General features: G+C 44.7%; 1 protein-coding gene across 2 annotated transcripts in view; it reads left to right on the top strand.

Annotated features, from left to right (window-relative positions):
* The first annotated feature begins 950 nt into the window (after nucleotides 1–950).
* C8b (complement C8 beta chain) overlaps nucleotides 951–18,276 on the top strand; it is a 43,726-nt gene continuing 26,400 nt past the window's right edge. The window contains exons 1-4 of one of the 2 annotated variants that reach the window (XM_085839128.1): nucleotides 951–1,187; nucleotides 8,588–8,744; nucleotides 14,554–14,695; nucleotides 16,819–16,960. In XM_085839128.1, the coding sequence (XP_085695254.1) occupies nucleotides 1,099–1,187; nucleotides 8,588–8,744; nucleotides 14,554–14,695; nucleotides 16,819–16,960 (530 nt within the window). In that variant the 5' untranslated portion in view covers nucleotides 951–1,098. The remainder of the gene's footprint in view (nucleotides 1,188–8,587; nucleotides 8,745–14,553; nucleotides 14,696–16,818; nucleotides 16,961–18,276) is intronic. The other variant, XM_029476215.2, reaches the window with a different exon arrangement.

Raw genomic sequence — 18,276 nt, 5'->3', positions numbered from 1 at the left:
TAATTGGGGTTTCTATAACCTGGAAAGCAAGGGAAGTAGTAGGTGAAGAGCCTGCTAGCTGCTCGAGTATATTACCTGTGGCTCTCAACAGTCTCCAGCAAATATTAGAGACAAATGTTGGATTGGCCTGAACCAATGCCTGCTAAACGTTACTTCCTAATCACCCCATAAATAAGACACCATAGAAGTTGTGTTGACGCCCCAATACATATTTGGATGTTTTCTTAAAATTCCAGTTTTTACAACACCTCCTTGCATGACATTGGTACATTTAGTATCTCACCTAATTCTTCCAGCTCTGAAACACTTGGTCAAGAGGAAACAGAGAATGTCAACTGTATACAGAGTGTACATGGTACCTGGCTGGCAGTGTTCAACGTGTTCTGAAGAGTTAAATTTACTGATGTTTTCATGTTTTACTAACATATACTAATCATGATAATAATGGCTTTCATTGTGACATATTCATGTGTATTTTGACTATATCTCCTATCCCACCTCTCCCTTCCACTGACCCCTCCAGCACAGCCCTAGGAGACAGGCACTGTTGTCATCTGTTTTGTAGAGAGAGTAGTATGTGTTCTGGTTATACAGCTGAGAATTACATAGAAAGAATTTGAACTCAGATGGAAAGCATATAGAAAGAACCCAACCACAGGTAGCTGGACTCTGGAACCCTCTCAGAGTTCTTACAAACCTAGGACTTAGACACCACAGTCCCATCTGTCTTCAGGCCTTGCAGCCCCTTTACTGCGAACAGAACATGGGCCTGTGTAGCCAGCATGTGCCTGCACTCACTACTTTACCTGTATTAACTCTCTATAACCCTGAGCATTTGGGGGAGAGCGGGGATTGGTATGTGGCTACCTGAAATACTCAGGTAAGGCTGCTTCCATGGAATCACAGTTCTCACTGTCCTAGGTTTGCACTATCACAAGTCAGTACATTCATGCTGTGCAAAGCTGAGGTTCCAGGTACTGGCGCCTGTTTGCTTTGCTGACCTGTTTGCTCTATGTCAACAGAACTGAGAGCAGCAAGAGCAAGCAGGCTATTTCAACCATCCTCGAACCACACTGGATCTCCCGCCACACAGAAAATATGAAGATAGGGGCTCAGGTTTGGAGGGCACTGGCAAAGTCGTGTCTCCTCTGTGCTACTCTGGGATGTCTCCATTTCCCTGGTTCCAGGTAAGCGGTGGGTACAAATGATATCCTGATCGGTCACATGGCAGAAAGCCACATAACGCTGACCAACTCTGCCACATGCCTGTGGGCAGAGGAATGTTTCTGAAAGCGATTTGCATGTGTCTGGCAAAATAAGATCAACAATTGCTTCTGAACTATCAGGGACCCAAGTGGCTGGCTTCAACAAGAGTGTCTGTTACAGAACTGGCATGGTTTAATATATTCCGTCGCACTGTGAAGAGTAGGATACAAGTTCTATAGCTGAACAAAGCTTTGGTCTGACTCTCTGTGCAAAAGAAGGTTTACTATATATGAAAATGAGCCCATTTATGTGAATGATCTTAATAATGGCATTGCGCTGCCCTACCTGCTCAACGGCCCAATATATCTAGGGTGAGGGAGTGAGTGGGTCTCTCAAACTCCCACTTTCTCTCTTCATTTCTTTTCCCTTTCCCCTCTCTCACAAATATCTATTCCCAAAGAGGAAAAAAAATTATTTCATCAACGTTTCCATTCACAAGAAGTGAAGCAGCTAAAGAAAATAATCTTAGTCTGGGCTCAAACTTGAGTTCCAAAGACAGATGTGGCAGAGAAAGCAATCTGGAGACCTTCCTTGTGCCAGAGCAGTTCCCACCGAGAGATGTGGAAGGACTCAGGTACCTGGATGCTCGTACAGCTGTTCTTTCCGCTCCGACTGCTCCCTGGTAGTAACCTCTCATTCGTGTGAGCAGCACCAGGGTTCACGCGCCTCCTGTCCTGAGCTCTGCACCATGCTATTCGGCCTCCTAGAGAACCTTCCCCAGGACCGGGATTCTGAGTCTTCACCACCCACAGACTCGCCTTTAGAACCAACAAGACCCTCGACTTGGTGAAGAGACTGACTGTGCATGCTTCCCATGCATTTCCTTCTGGGCACAGAGGACTCTGCAGTACCCAGTGAATTGTGCCTGGAGGGGAGGGCTCAGACATCGTTCTCAGAAGCAGCATATCCCTGTCCACAAGTCCCTTGATTGCCTCAGAGGATACAGAGCTGAACAAGCCCCAAACTCATATTTTCAGGGATTGTGGCTATGTGGGGGGAGCAAATACAGAGACTCGTATGAGTTGGTGCAGGGACAAATAGCAATCAAGGGAGAGGGGGAGAGAGTGTCTGGTCCTCCTGAGCAGGGGTCCTGGCAAAGGATGAAGGATGCACCAGGCAGAGATAACAGCACATGCAAAAGCATAGAGTTGTAAGGGGGGGGGTGGCTTGTTCCCATGGCTCCAGGTTTATTTCACTATCATTGAGTAGACAACAAGGTAGGACCTGGGAGGAGGAGGAGGAGGAGGAGAGCAATAAGTAGCTAGGGAATGCAAACTACACCCTTCAGGCATAGACCTGAAGGGAAGACATGGAGCAATGGAACATACATATTGGCAAGTTCCCTTTGAGGTAGGAACGGGAGCTCTACCAGGTGAGAACAGTACAGGCTATGAAACTCACAGCTGTGTGTGTGTCATGTGAGGAAGGGGTGACCCCTCATTCCCACTCTGCGGAAGGGCAAACTGATCCCCAGAGGGGAGAAGAGAATGGCTTGGGTTCAGTGATCTTCCAGTTCTTCCTGACCCCTGGTTGGATATTCTGATCTGCACCCATGATTTCTATGTACCAGTGCTGAATACAACCTGCCTTTGAGTATCCACACCCAAAAAAATCAAACAAGAAAAGCATTCTGTTCAGGGGCAGAAAGTGCTGCAACCTCCTTCCCGCCATAAAGGCTGTCGTCATTTCACTCACTCAGGTCACACTGTCATATGGCCTATTGATCACTATTGATTGTCACTCTGTTCCAGGCCTGGACTCTTATTCTCACAGTCATTCGATCACTTACAGGGGCAGAGAGAAGGAAAATGAAGACTATGTGAAGACTGTGACTCTGAAGGCTACTCAGTCCATGTGTGTGTATGGTGGGGTGTGGGTGGGGATAAGGGTGCAGACCTCAAATATCCTCTCTGCCTTCTGCCTCGTATTAATACACCTCTCCCTTCCACTGGACTTGCTGGAAACCTAGGGTGATTCTCTGAGACACATGTTTGCTACTTTGCGATGTTGCTTTAAATTCCATGTCTGCCGCAGCAAATGACAGAGAGAAATGGGAAACATTTCCCCCAGAAACCACCTCCCTGCCAGCCAAGTGGAAGATGCTGTTTGCACGGGGATGCAGCTGCTAAACAAATTGTGTGTGACAGCAAAGTTGTTGTGTCAGGGTATTTCCAGAGAAAACCAAAATATATTGATGTGTCCCGTCCATAGAAGCTGAGGACTGGAAATTTACTGCTGACCTAATCCTGCTGCCCGTGATGGATCCATCTTTATTTTGATCAGAGAAAAGAGAGTAAGAGACCTGGACCCAGATTGATGTGTTCTAAGGCTGGCAACGACATTCTGCGCACCCCCAAAGAAAGGCATGCCTGTGCCAGCACTCCCTCAGAAGGGACATATTTCCAGAGAAGTGTAAGGCAGCCTATACTAACTTTTTTAGATTGCAAAATAATAGAATATAAATATACCACCAAAAAAATGACATGCAAGAGATCTTCCAGGAGAGAACATTCGGATGAAAGGAGAGAACTAGGTCCCTTTGGGAACTGTTGTGGATCTGGTTGACGTGGGTGGGCAGGAGAGTGCACAAGGCTTCGGCAAAGCACCCGGTCCTGACGCTGCATGCTGTGCATGTGTGTGAATGCATTTACAGGGCTCTGGAGCGACACTCAGCCTGCCCGTGACAGTTGTTGCCCCTGAAGAGGATGGCAAACAGACAGAACCAGGGCTGATGTAAAACCCAGATGCCCAACCCCTGGAGATTCCTTTTACTTAAGGATCACACAAGTGTAGCAAGAGATTAACAGGAGTAGGAGGGTGACAGGGGAAGGGAGAGGGTGGGGCGGGCTGGTCTGTATGGGTATGGGGCTCTGAGTGATTAGCTTTCAGTACTTCTCGTGGCAGTTTTATGTTAGGGAGGAATTGGGCTTTGCATTCATGTCTGTTAATTGCATGTTGGGCTTTCATTATGGAACTTCCATACATGTTCATAATATACTATGACCACCGTATGCACCGCCTCTATTACTCTTTCTTATCTACTCTCCCCATATGGAGGCAAATCTGCAGAAGCTAAGCCAGCTTGTTTCTGTAGAAATTCCTCAGGGTGGAAGGTGCTCATAGCTGCATGAAAGACGCCTCAGTTGGACCTGTCGTCTGTGCAGCACCACGCCGTTCTCAAACTCAGAATGCCACTTGGCACTGGCCTTTCTTTCAGATTTGCATTTTGCAGGACTAATGAACCAAGCTTGCCCAATGTAATTTACAAACATACTATTTGTTCAGCTGATTATTCTATTATATTGCCACCTCCATAATGGAAATTGAGTGTAAAAATGAGAGATCTGGTGGTTATAACTACTCCTCAAAAGTTCCTTTTGTAAGGAGGCGTCATCTTGTCCATTAATGGGCTCTCAATTCTCGGAGATGATAATAATTGGTGAATCTTAATAGTGACTATGCACATTACTTATCCACTTGGTCTCTACTGTGGCCCCGAATTGGGTTGATACTTTGAAAAAAAAACACAAAAAACAAGTGTAACTGCTTTGCAGTTGAAAGATAGGAAGAGGGTGCTCCCACAGAGCTGTCAAATACACACTTAGGAGAAGCCAAATCACAGACAGTATTGTTTTGTCAAACCCGAGCAAATTAGTAAAGAGGAGCCCATTGGAGGGCCCCTGCTGGTGTGCAGCATCCTGCCTCAGTAACCACTTTCAAGTACCCACCTGTGGTTTCCAGTAGAGTCTTTGACCTTTTGTTAAAGATCCAACTTTACTAGGCAATTGATTTTCGTCAGTCTCTGGGGCAGTCATGGAAATGGTGCTCACAGTAGTTAATATCCTGCTCCTTTTAGGACTGTTGCCAAGTGAGAATGTGTTGTTAATGGCCTTGTTTGGAGTGACATCCTGTGTGCTTGACAGGTGGAAGCTTTGTGATGCTCCCCCTAATGACTTAATCGTAGAGACAGGGATGAAGCAGGTCTTGCAGCTGCTTACAGAGATAGTGGTGCGAGGTGACTGGAGTGGATGCAGGTTGGATCTGCCTCCAGACATCATGGGGCAAGAGACAGAGTGCATGCATGCTCAGGATCAGACAGACCTAACGCTTAGATCCTGGGGGGCCACTGTATCCTGGTTTTACTACAGTAAACATGTTGTGTCTCTCTGAGCCATTTCAGCATCTGTCTAGCTGACAACATCCCATGGTTCCTTCTAGCTCATCTGTGGGATCTGAGGAAAGTGCAAGATAACAGTTTACACAATGCTTAGGTCTGACATCCTAGGGCCTTGATAAACCTTCATTCCTTTCTTCATCTCACCTCCTTTATATCTTAAAAAAGAAGTATAAGCTACAAGGGATCTTACAGGGATGTACGTAGTACACTCTTGGGTACATCTGCCATGTTCTAGGTAGGGAAATTGAGGCTCGCACTGGTGAAATAATAAGCCCATTCATTCACTTGGCTCAGTTGTGTGCCAGGGACTCAACAAATAGCCTGCCTTACATTTTAGACATTTTTCTTCCTGTGTTGCTTGTCTTCTCTGCATGTGTGACTCCTTTGCCCTCTGCCCTCTGCCCTCTGCCCCATTTCCAAGCTTCATTCATCTCCACAGACCTTTCATACCCTGCCTGACTCAACCTGATACTGCCCCTCTCCCACTCTGCGTAAGTGATGCCCCCTAAAGCACTTTTCCTTGGTGTGGTGCTTTGAACAAGAATGACCCCATAGGCTTGGATGTTTGATTACTTGGACCCCAGTTGGTGGTGATGTCTGGGTAGTCTTAGGAGGTGTGGCACTGATGGAGTACGTTCATTACTAGGCCCAGTTTTGAGGTTTTAAAGCCTCATGCTATCTTCAATTCACCGTTTTCTGCTTCCTGCTGTGGTTCAAGATCTTAGCTGCTACTCCAGCTGCCACATGTCTACTGCTTGCCTACCATAGCAGCCTCTTAGCCCTCTGGGAATGTAAGCCAGATAAGCCCTCCTATGGTTTAAAGGACCCAGACCCAAACCCAGGTGAGAACTGTGTCCTGACTGAGGTTTTGTTGTTGTTGTTTTGTTTTGTTTTGTTTTTCTTTTTGTCTCGATGCTTTATTGTAGCAATAGAAACCTGAATTAAGACACTGCCAAATGTTCTTAGCTGTCAGAAGTCATTAAAAACACAATCCTTATGGTTACAGCTGCTGATGTATAGCTTATTTGTGACCAAACATTGGTACTGATAGAATACCTTTCGTCCAATAGCTTAAACGTGGATGTAAATTATAAAGCATATAGATTGTTTTTAAATTTATCTTTTCTTTTTCCTTTAAACCACCTGCTGAAATGATAAGTCTAAATTAGTAATAGTTTCAGAGCACCTAGGCAATTAATACATAGCTACATTTTAAAAGGGGTGCACACATATACATATATATAAAAAAAGAAAGAGCAAATACACAAAACCATTCAGAGTGTTATGTGGAACAGTGAGAAGTCTAGAGGATTTCATCTGGCAGGCAGGTGTAATTTTACACTTTTTTTTTAATATTTTAAATAATTGTCACAGTCTCATCTCTATTCCCCTCCTGTTCTGCCCTCCAACAGTTCCCCATCCCATTCCTCCTCTCCCAACTCCAAGAGGATGTCCCCACCCCACCCCCACACTCCCACACTCTCACAGCCTGCCAAGCCTCCTCACTCCCTGGAGCCTCAAGTCTCTCAAGGGCTAGGTGCATCTCCTCTCATTGAGGCAGGACCAGGCAGTCCTCTGCTGTATATGTGTCCAAAGGCCCTCAGACCAGCCAGTATATGCCGCCTGGTTGGTGGAACAGTGTCTGAGAGATCTCCAGGGTCCAGGTTCGTTGAGACTGCTGGTCTTTCCATGGGGTTGCCCTCCTCTTCAACCTCTTCCAGTCTTTCCCTAATTCCTGTGGTTACAGGGGTCCCTGACTTCAGACCACTCATTTCCTCATCTGTCTAGCTGACAACATCCCATGGTTCCTTCTAGCTCATTTGTGGGATCTGAGGAAAGTGCAAGATAACGGCTTGTACAATGCTTAGGTCTGATATCCTAGGCCCTTCATAAATCTTCATTCCCTTCTTCCTCTCACCTCCTTTATATCTTAAATTTTTTAAGATGTAATTTAATTTCCTGTGGTTACTCATTGGTTGGGTGCAAGTATCTGCCTCCAAGTATCCCAGTCAGCTACTTGTTGGGCCTCTTGAAGGGCAGCCATGCTAGGCTCCCGTCTGTGGCTGTGCCTGTGGCTATAGCAGACCTCTTGGGGGGGGGGGGGGAGCTGCAGACTGTAGGGTCTTAAGAGGAACAGACATGCTGATGGTCTGCCCAGGCAGAAGGCGCAGGCAGGAAAGGCCTGACTGAGTTTATATAGACATAGACACCTAGAGCTTAGCCTGCTTCTACCATCTTCCCCAGCATCTCTCTTCCCCATGATCTCTGTCCTCCTGCGCCCCTACCACCTTTCAAGGATACAGCATCAACCTAAACTCCTTCCTCTCTTGCCCTTATAGCCCACCCACTTGCTAAGCATTTCCTATCACTTGCATGAAAACATACTCACCCATTCCTCTACCCCACCCCTGCTCTAGTTCAGGTTCATTCCTGCCCCAGCCTCTCTCCTTCTCCCCAGCCTCTAGACTCACACCTAACCTCTACACATCCTCAAACTCAGCCCTGACCATTGCAGCCTATGTGCATTCAAATATTGCCTACTGGGCAAAGTTCCCTAGAGCTAAGATGTAAGACACATTTCTCTTTGAAGTAGACCCTGTGCCATGCCCCCCGAAATAGCCTCAGCACTAATATCCTCAGTATCAATTGTTCTTGGCAAATGTTTCATGGACCTGTAATACAAAAGGTATCATCCACTCCAAACCCCTCTGCTTCCAGAGGAGAAAAAGAGGCCCAGAGAGATAGGGAGTGAGTGAGTTGCTGTGGTTGGATTGCCTGCATATCCAAAGCCTATAAGGGTTTGTTAAAGGCTCACCTATTGACTATCATTTATAATCCAGAAACAGCTACATAAAGGAATGTGTCTCAGCCACTGTGTGGAAGAGAAAAGGGCAGCTCATACAGGCTGGAAATCAGAGTCCACAAGCTGCTGAGACACTGTCTTATAACTGGAGTTACCACAGTCGTCCTAATGTCAGGCACTTCCTGGGGGCTCAGTCCATATTTGTTAGATGAATTAACCAGTACTGAAATGATAAACAACTTCCTTGTGCTCCTGCTCTGATCTACATTAATTTGATGGGTGATGGGAAATGAATGTAATTCATTTTGGATACTCAACTCTTCTCTTGCGGTGATTTTCAGAGGTGGGAAGTCCGATTTCTTTGAGACAAAGGCAGTCAATGGGAGCCTTGTCAAGAGCAGACCAGTACGGAGTGTGGCTGGCACCCCAGCACCTATTGACTGTGAGCTATCCACTTGGTCGTCCTGGACTGCATGTGACCCCTGTCAGAAGAAAAGGGTAAGATACTGGGCCTTGGGCGAGCAGGGATGGGAGGAAGGAAAGACTAGAGGTCAACAAGCCTGGCAGAGGGGGTGGTTCCTGGTCATAGTCTGCCCTTTAAGATGCAGGCTGTGGGAGTGACTCTCCTGTCTCTATGCTTTCAGACAGTAAGCAGGGTTGATATTACAGTGTTTCCCACATGTCTGTCTTAGCAGCTTCCTCCTCTGACCTGCTCTTTCTATCCATCATACCCGGTGTAGCCAGGAAAGGGATCACAAACTACATCTGCCCAGTCTTTCCCCACATGAGCCCTCAGGACAGAGGGCAGACTTCTCTGTCACCTAACTTGGCCTCATCTCTAGGATACATCAGCTTTTGTACTCTTCCAGCTGTGTCACTCCCTCTCCATCTCTTTTGGCACTGTTTTCGCAGCCACCAATGACATTTCCCACCGCATACACTTTCTAACAGGACTCAGAACATAAAACTCTTCTCGGCGCAACCTCTTCTATGAAGCCTTCCCTGACTGCTCATCAGCCCCAGCTCCAGTTAGACAAGGCAACCTTTACAAGCTTCTCTCGATACCCCCTACCCTATACCTAGCCATATATCACACTGTGATTTTTAGCACTTACTACACTAAACAGAAAACTTGTAAAGACATTCAATTCTATTTCAAGTGTACACACATATGACAGGTGTTTCTTAAAGTCTCTTACAATTGACCTCATTCTTCACTCTGACATGTTTGTAAGGAAAAGAACATGGCTGTCACACATTCTGTTAGACAGGTAAATGGAGACTTAGAGAAGTAAGTAGCTTCTTGGAGTCTTTCAGGAGTAGATACAAACCTTAGCTCAGGCCACAGGGTCCTTACTGATTTTTCTGCCTGTAGAACTAACTAGTATCCATGTTGTTTAACCTTCAGCTTCTGTGTGATCCGAGGGCTGACCCAGGGCCCCAGCCCCTAGCTCTGAACAAAGCAGATGTACCAGGAAAGAGAGAAAGAGAGAAAGGGAGGAGGAGAGGGAGGGAGAGAGAGAGAGAGAGAGAGAGAGAGAGAGAGAGAGAGAGAGAGAGAGAGAGAGAGAGCGCAAGAGAGAGAGAAATGGTTGCTATTCCCTTTGCTCCTTGGGAACCCAGACCTATCATGGCAAAGACTCCGAAGAGGCTGAAGAAGTTGGCCCAGGACAATTACACAGTTAATTGGATCAATGGGGAGAGCCAAGCACTAGCACTCTGTTCCCGGAATAGGCTTTCTTACTGAAGTTATCAACATTGATCCAATTATCTGGATAATTGCCTCATCTGCACCATAAACCAGAAGGACTAAGCATAAGCCAGCCAGAGCTGCTCATTGCAACTCGCTGTGGACTTCCTCAGCTGGCATCAGCCCTGTCTGCAGGATCCATGCCTAGAGCTCAGTGAAACCTCTCAACCAAGACAAGGTGCATTTTCTTCAATCTTTCCATCCTCCTCAAACCTACTTTGCCTTGAGAGCCTGGAGCTAGTCTTCTGGGATTCTCTCTCTCTCTCTCTCTCTCTCTCTGTGTGTGTGTGTGTGTGTGTGTGTCTTTCTTTCTTCCTTTCTTTCTTTCTTCCTTTCTTTCTTTCTTTCTTTCTTTCTTTGGTTGGTTTTTCAAGACAGGGTTTCTCTGTATAGCCCTGGCTGTCCTGGAACTCACTCTGTAGACCTGGCTGGCCTTGAACTCAGAAATCCGCCTGCCTCTGACTCCCAAGTGCTGGGATTAAAGGCATGCGCCACCACAACAGTGTGTCTTTATTTTTATCCTTTAATTGACTTACAATATTTGCTTATTTATGGAGTATAGTTTTATAATTTGATACATATATGCAACTGTGTAATGATTAAGCCAGGGTAGTTAACTTTTCCATCACGCAGACATAATTGTTATCTTGTGCTGACACATAGAGAAGCATCAACACAACCCCTGCTAGTGACTTTGAACTGTACAATTATTGTGGGCTTATATCTTCTGTATTATAGAGCAATAGAATTCCCTGCACATAGTGTTTTTGATAATCAATAGTTACCCGGGACCCTTGAGCGTCTTAGTCTCTAGCAGCCTCAAGGCTATTCTCCACTTCTGGGGTGAACTATTTCTGCTTCTACAAATGAGTGAGAGCCTCTGATTGGCTCCTTCTACCAAGCTTATTTCTTTAACACAATGTCCTGAGATCCCATCCATGTTGCCACAAATAACTGGGTCATCCTTTTATAGATGATCAGTATTCCATTGTCAGCCATACCATTTAAATCCATTCATCTCTTGATGAACATGTTTGTTGATTCTTATTTTGGCTATAGTGACTCTTGTAACACTATCTGTTATAAAATGTCATCATTTCCTTTGGATCTATGCTCAGTATTTAGACTGATGGCTCATATGGTAAATCTATTTTCAGGATTTTAATTTTTTTTATTCTCCCTTCCTCTCCTTTCCTTGCTTCCTTGCTTCCTTGCTTCCTTGCTTCCTTGCTTCCTTCCTTCCTTCCTTCCTTCCTTCCTTCCTTCCTTCCTTCCTTCCTTCTTTCCTTCCTTCCTTCCCTCCTTCCTTCCTTCCTCCTCCTGCTTTTGTAGAGCCTACAGTACTGCTTTCCATAATCCATAATGGTTATGTTAACTCACACTCCTTCTCCTCATTTCTGCCATTTGAATATAAACATATTTGTAGAGACCACTTGCCAATTTTAAACTCAGATTATTAGAAATTTTTTCTACTCATTGAATGTTTATATATCCTGAGGATTAGCCTCTTGACAGATGAATAGTTTGCAGATATTTTCCTTATTCTTCAGTTTGTTCTTAACACTGGTGACCAGTTCCTTGGTTGTACAGAAATCTCCTAGCATGATCTAATCCCGTTTGTCTAGCTTGGCTTTTGTTGTCTCTTCTTTCTAAAATTGTGTTTGTTCTATGCTCAGGTCTTGAAGTATTTCCCCTATGGCTCCTTCCAATAGCTGCATTTCTTAAATTAAGAAACTTTTAGGTTTTTGACTCATTTTAAGTTTTTCTTTTCTTCTTTCTTTTTCCTTTCTTCTTTCCTTTCTTTTTTCTTTGTGGGGGGGGCAGGGGTCAACAAATGGTTTCTCTCTGCATATCCCTGGCTATCCTGGAACTCACTCTGTAAACCAGGCTGGCCTCCAACTCAAAGATCTGCCTACTTCTATTTCCTAAGTGCCTGGATTAGAGGTGTGCACCACCACAACTGGCAAGTGGTCTTTTTATTTATATAAGGGGTTGGCTAGCATCAGTCTCCTCCACAAGGATGTGTAGACTTGGGGATTGATCTCAGGTCCTCATGCTTGCAAGATGAGCATGTTACTTCCCATGTGATTTCCCCCTTGTATACCTAGTTCCCAACACCACTTCTGTCTAAGAGATGGTCCATTCCCAAGATCATGTTCTTGGTGCCTTAGAAATATCTCCTGACCACAAGTATGTGGATTCACCCTGGATTCTCCTCTGTTCCATTGGTCTGTGTGCATGCACTCATATCTACCCCGTTCTGTTGTGATCACGCTGGCTCTATGTAGCATGTCTAGAAGTCTTGGGTTGTGATGTTCCTTGCCTTGCTTTTCTTGCTCAGGATTGTCTTCACTATTCTGGATGTTTTGTGGTTCTATATGGATTTTGTGATCCCCCCAAACACACACACTAGCTCTGCAAACACTGTACCTCATGCTTTGATAGGGATTGAATCAAGTTTCAGATTACCTTGGGTAGTGTGGACATTTTAACATTACGTCTTCTATCCCGTGAAAACAAAATATCTCCTGTCTTCTTACGTTTTCATTGCGATGAACCTGTCCCTGCCTACATTAAACTTATTTCTATATGTCTTATTATTTTGAGGATGTTGTAACTAAATGATTTTAAAGCTCTTTTTTTACTTGTTTGTTGGCAGTATACAAAATGCTATTGGATTTTGTAGATCCTACAACCTTACTGTATTATCAACTCCAGCAGTGTTTTGGTAGAGTCTTCAGAGATTTTACATACAAGATCATATTATTAATAAACAGAATCCTTTTGCCTTTCCCCCTTTCAATTTATCTGCTTTTTATTTCCTTCTTCTGCCTGATTACCCTTGCAGTCCTATGTTGAATAGTCATGCTACTTGTCCCAGATTTCTTGAATATATAACTTTAACCTTTCCCCATTTAACATGACGTCTGCTGTTGGCTTGTCATACATTGTATGGAGGTATGTTTCTTCTGTACTTAATTTGTTGATAATTTTCAGGTTTATTTTTGGTTTGTTTGTTCCTCAATGTCTAATTTGCAGGCTTGTGTGTACCTTCTAGGAAGAATGAGTCTCCAAGGACAAGGGGCACAAGTGATGGCTGTCTGTATTCCTTTCTGGGTTTCCAGAGCCACAGAACAGATGTCACATAAGGAGTAACTGTGCTTTTTGTCAATCAGAAGAGGGGCCACACTACTCATTTGCCACACTTTGTGTACCCAAAATTTGGCTGCTAAAATTAGAAAACTATCCAAATGTGACCACTGCTTTCTGTTATTGCCCCCACCCCTCCAGCCTGGGGTCCCTGGCTGCCTGCCCACTCTGACTCTCTCTATATCTCCATACTCATCCTCATATACTCCTCTCCATCCATGACAAAGCCATCTCTAGTTTCTGGGATACGAAGATGCATCCTCCAGTCTCTCGGTTTGACTCAAAACCTTCCTCTGCCCAGGATGTCCTTTTCCTGCCCTGATATTCTGATTTTTCTGCCTGATATTCCTCCTCAATGTTCAGGCCTCAGCCTTGAGGTCCTTACTAGAAGCCAGTTGATGTTTATTCCTTTTGCAATAGGGATTTCACCATGAGCGTGCAGAGCACTTTGCCCTGCCTGGCTCCCGCTCACTATGTTGTCACTGTGTGGTACCTCCTACCACTGGCAATCACCCTCTCCTTTGGAAGGCAGGATAGGAAACTTTGTGATGATTAGAAATCCTACCAACAGGCAAACAAGCAAAAGTACCTACCCTTTTAAATATGAGATAGATTAATCAATATTTTCAGAATAAATGAACAAGAAGAGAGAGATAGCTATTGATTCCTAAAACAGTGGGTAATAAAAAAGAAAATACTGACAAGAAATTGGGTACCTACTTTGTGCCAGGAAAATGTGAGCTTGACATACTATATGATGATATATGGTATAAGTTAATATGTAATTCATAATATAGAAATAATATTAATAAATCTATAACATAATTTGAATTCTAAACTGTACATTTAGGTAATTCATTGCCCCAGTTGACACATGAGTAAATTTGGATTCCGAAGACTGAGCTACTTGCCCAACAGCATACAACTAGGAAGTACCAACATCAGTTGGAGCTTCAGAGCGCATACTCCTTCATTTATATCACATGGACATCTTAAGCAATATGTGACGATATATGAATCACCTACTGGAATAATTAGGCTGATAGTTCATTGTTCAGTTAACTATATGAGCCCCTTTAGAAATTTTTGATTCCAAGGCCTATGCGTTTTTCACACTCAACAAATCTTGGAAGACCACAGCAGAAACAAAACAAAGACTTAAGACAACTCCTCCAACTTCAGGAGCATGCGGCCCAATTGGGGAAACATTCAGAAAGTTGCCAGCCTTGCATAGAACCTCAGTGTATGTGGTGAAGGAAGCACATGAATTGGGCCAGTAGCAGTCAGCCAACTGTATGCTTTCCCAGCATCCACAGCTTGGTTTGGTGATCATTTGTATACAGGATCCTTAGCTCCTGCAGTCCCTGAGGTCCCATCATTGGCTCCCTTTGTTTCTGTCCCTTACAGTACAGACATACTTACTTGCTCCGACCCTCTCAGTTCTATGGGGAATTGTGTGACTTGTCCGACAAGGAAGTTGAGGACTGTGTTACCAACCAACCCTGCAGAAGTCAAGTACGATGTGAAGGCTTTGTGTGTGCACAGACAGGTATGGATGGGTTTGGGAATGGGAAGAGAAGCTTGAAAAGCATAAAGTAGCATGCGATGATGGAGGGATAGATATATAGGGTTCATGAAGATCAGGCTTGCAGGACAGGTCAGGAGGATTCCTTACCACAAACCTGTGTGTTATCCCACAACAGCATGCATATAGTAAGGTAGTATTATTGTTATTCCTATTTTACATTCTAAGAAATTGAGGCTTGTAGAGGTCACTTGCCACAGATCATCCATCATGTCAGGGAAGGAGCCACTATGAGAATCTGGAAGCTCAGCTGCATTTAGTGACATAAGTTAGTTATGCTAGAATCAGAAGTCCTGGGTCAGGTCTAACTCTGACTATGCGTTATCTAGAATATCTCATTCAACCTTTTGAGAATTTGATTACATCAATAGAAACTGAGTACTTCTCTATGACTAAGGTACCATAACCAAGGCAACTCATAGCAGAAAGAATTGAATTGGACTTGCAGTTGCAGAGAGTTGCAGAGAGTCCATGATGGCAGAGCAAAGGCCTGGTGGCAGAAACAGCCTAGAACTCACACCTTTACCTGAAAGCAAGAGACAGATCTAAGTTAAAATGTCATCAGTCTTTGGAAACCACAAAGCCCTCCCCATGCCATACCTCCTCCAACAATGCCACATCTCCTAGTCTTTCTCAAATAGTTCCACCGACAGAAGACTAATTATTCAAGCATATGTGCTTAAGGGGGGCATCCCTATTCAAACATAGCAAGGGTGATGCTAATAACTTACAAGTCAGTCATAAACATTACGTAACAAAGGAGGTAAAAAGCTCTCCATTAGCTCTCCTACTGCACACAGAGCCCTGGGGCAGAGCCTAGAGGTGTGAACAGCATCACTTGCCAGTGTAAGGCCTTGCAAACACAGGCCCTGACATTTGCATTTCTGAATCAGCGCATCTACCTTAAGTCTAAGTGTGTGATACAGTGAGTTAAGATTGTAGACTTTTTGTAAAGAAGGAAAGTGAATATGGAAGACAGATGGGAAAATGGTCAGAAGGAAGGGAACAGCACACAAATGAACGATTATCTACTGCAGAACCAAGTAAAAGGGTATTTTCCCAAGTTATTCACGCAGCTCATCCTGGTAAATCTGTGTGTCTCCATTCCTTCAGGTGTCTGGCACAAACAGGGACACTTAGCCCTAAAGTATCTGGCGGGGTGTTCCATTCACTGTCCCTGTGTGGATTGTGGTCCAGAGCTTCCAAAAGATAGCTAAGGATTATCAGAGCAATTTCTAGGACTTAACTGCAAATGTAAAATTCCAACCAATAAATCTGAAAGACTTTTTTACAATATACCCAAGGACTCATTATGGCCAGTGTTCCATGGTTTCATCCAGAGCCATAATGGCTATTCATGCAGGCTTTAGTTTAAATGCCTTATAGGAAACATTTGAAGACCAGGTTGTTATTTTTCTGCCTTTTATAACAGAAGGACATTGGTTAAATATGACCCAATATGTCCAAGGAAGTAGAACCACCTGTCTTGTGGACTTTATTGCCCTAAGAATGCACAAATAAGGCAGAAAGTCAAGCCAGTGAGAAGAATTGTAGAGGAAATAAGAGTGATACAGATGATGGTGCTGAAGGCGATGTGGGTTAGGGGAAGGATTCATGGTTAGACAGGTAAGGTCCCATCCACGCTGCAATGTGTGCTTGGCTCTCAGACACATTAACCCCAGCCATGACAGGCTTGTGCAGAACTTGGTATGAGTAGGTTCTATTTTTAGTCGCTCACTTTAAACACCTGTGTCATGCCAAAGTGGCTGGGATGACGTCTGCACTTTACAGATGAGGGAACTGAGGCCAGGAAGATGTCACAGAAGCACTTGTTCCCTGTCCCTTAGGCATACTCCCTCCCCCTTCACAGATTGTTCTAGATGATCTTTCCTCAGTGTTTTCAAAACTGTGGCACAGAACTCCCTGGGAGAGGGATGACAAAATGGGGGTGAACTCTGAGTGTCCTTTTCAGTCAGGCCCGATGCACGAAGATGTCGGAATGGCCACTAGAGGCCACATGCCTGGCACTAGCAGGGTGTGTCTACTCAGCACAGCCATGTGAGTGTGGTCCCCTCTCTCCATCCCAGGGAGGTGTGTGAATCGCAGACTCCTCTGCAATGGGGACAATGACTGTGGAGACCAATCAGATGAAGCCAACTGTAGGAGGATTTATAAAAAATGTCAACAGGAAATGGAGCAGTACTGGGCAATTGACAGGCTGGCCAGTGGGTGAGTTGCTGCAGTCCTGCTGGGTTGATGGGAAGCCACAGCGGTAAATGGAATTCCGAAGGATGGACAAGGGGTGAGAAGGCACAGCTGCTTGTTCTCCTTTCTGGAATAGAAAGGAGTCGGTAGTACAAGTAGGTACCTCCATGCGTTCTCTGAGGTCGATTCCATGTTGTTCCAGAAGCACATACCATGAAGAGACTTGGGCCCCAGAAAGGTTGACACTATTGCTGTTCAAGGCCTGGGGTGAGCCTTCTTCTTACACCCACCATTTGCTGTGTCAGTGGGTTTCTAGACTCACCTCTTAAATCCTGTAGACAACTTACGTCATAGGTTCTGGCTGGTTCTATGTCCCTCATCCCAGCATCGACAATATTGAAGAGGGGACTTCTGAGCACTATGTGAAGTGTTAAGTTCCCAAATAGATCTGTTGTTCACTTGTGTTCCAGCTTCTGGGTTTGTAAGCATTGCTCCACTCTTCTGAAGGGTCAACTGAGGGAGGTCAGAAATAGCCAAACAGGCCCATTCAATCATCCCATTTTCTTTCCATATTCTGTAGCATCTGAGCCTGCAGATGGATAAGTGAGAGCATCTCTTTCTGCATGATAAGAATCATTGTAAAGGATGCCACTGGAAAGGCATTTGTGAATAGGATTTACCTCCTCCCTAGATAACTGCCTGCCTTCACCCATAAAGGTAGTTCTTCAGAGAGAAACTCTTCACTTGGATGGGAGCTCCTCTCAGGACCTCTCTAGTAGCCAGTTGCACCCACTTCCAGGATAGGAAAACTGAGGCCTTCAACACTTAAATGAGATCCAAGGATAGCAAAGCTGGAAAGAAGCAGAGAAGATATTCAAAGTTAGCAATATGAGTCCAACTAAGCACAGAAGAGAGCTACTTGACCCAGAAGGAGCAAAGGCCACTGGCAGAAGAACAAAGGGCTTGGAGACAGGGTTGTGCCAGTGTGTTGGGAGTTGTCTGAAATGAAGGAACTGAGCTGGTGGCACCAGAGAAATGGCTCAGTGGTTGAGAGCTCTGACTGCTCTTCCAAAAGACCTGGCATCAATTCCCAGCACCCACAAGTTGGTTCACAATTGTCAAAGGGGATTTGATGCCCTCTTCTGGCCTCTATGCACGGTTCCAGGAATAGACATGCTACACAGGTATACATGCAGGCAAAACACCCATACATATAAAATAAAATAATAATACACAAGTTTTAAAAGGAGAATGTTGTGTTGGTATGAACCAGGTTCCCATGGCTTTCACAAGGTAGAACCAGGAGTTTTGAGTTTCATTCCATGGGATCTGGTAACTCC

Source organism: Mus caroli, unplaced genomic scaffold (assembly GCF_978045245.1).
Source record: "Mus caroli unplaced genomic scaffold, Mus_caroli_1 scaffold_6, whole genome shotgun sequence".
NCBI lineage: Eukaryota > Metazoa > Chordata > Mammalia > Rodentia > Muridae > Mus > Mus caroli.
Note: the sequence above shows the minus strand (reverse complement) of the source record. Positions and strands in the feature narration are given on the sequence as shown.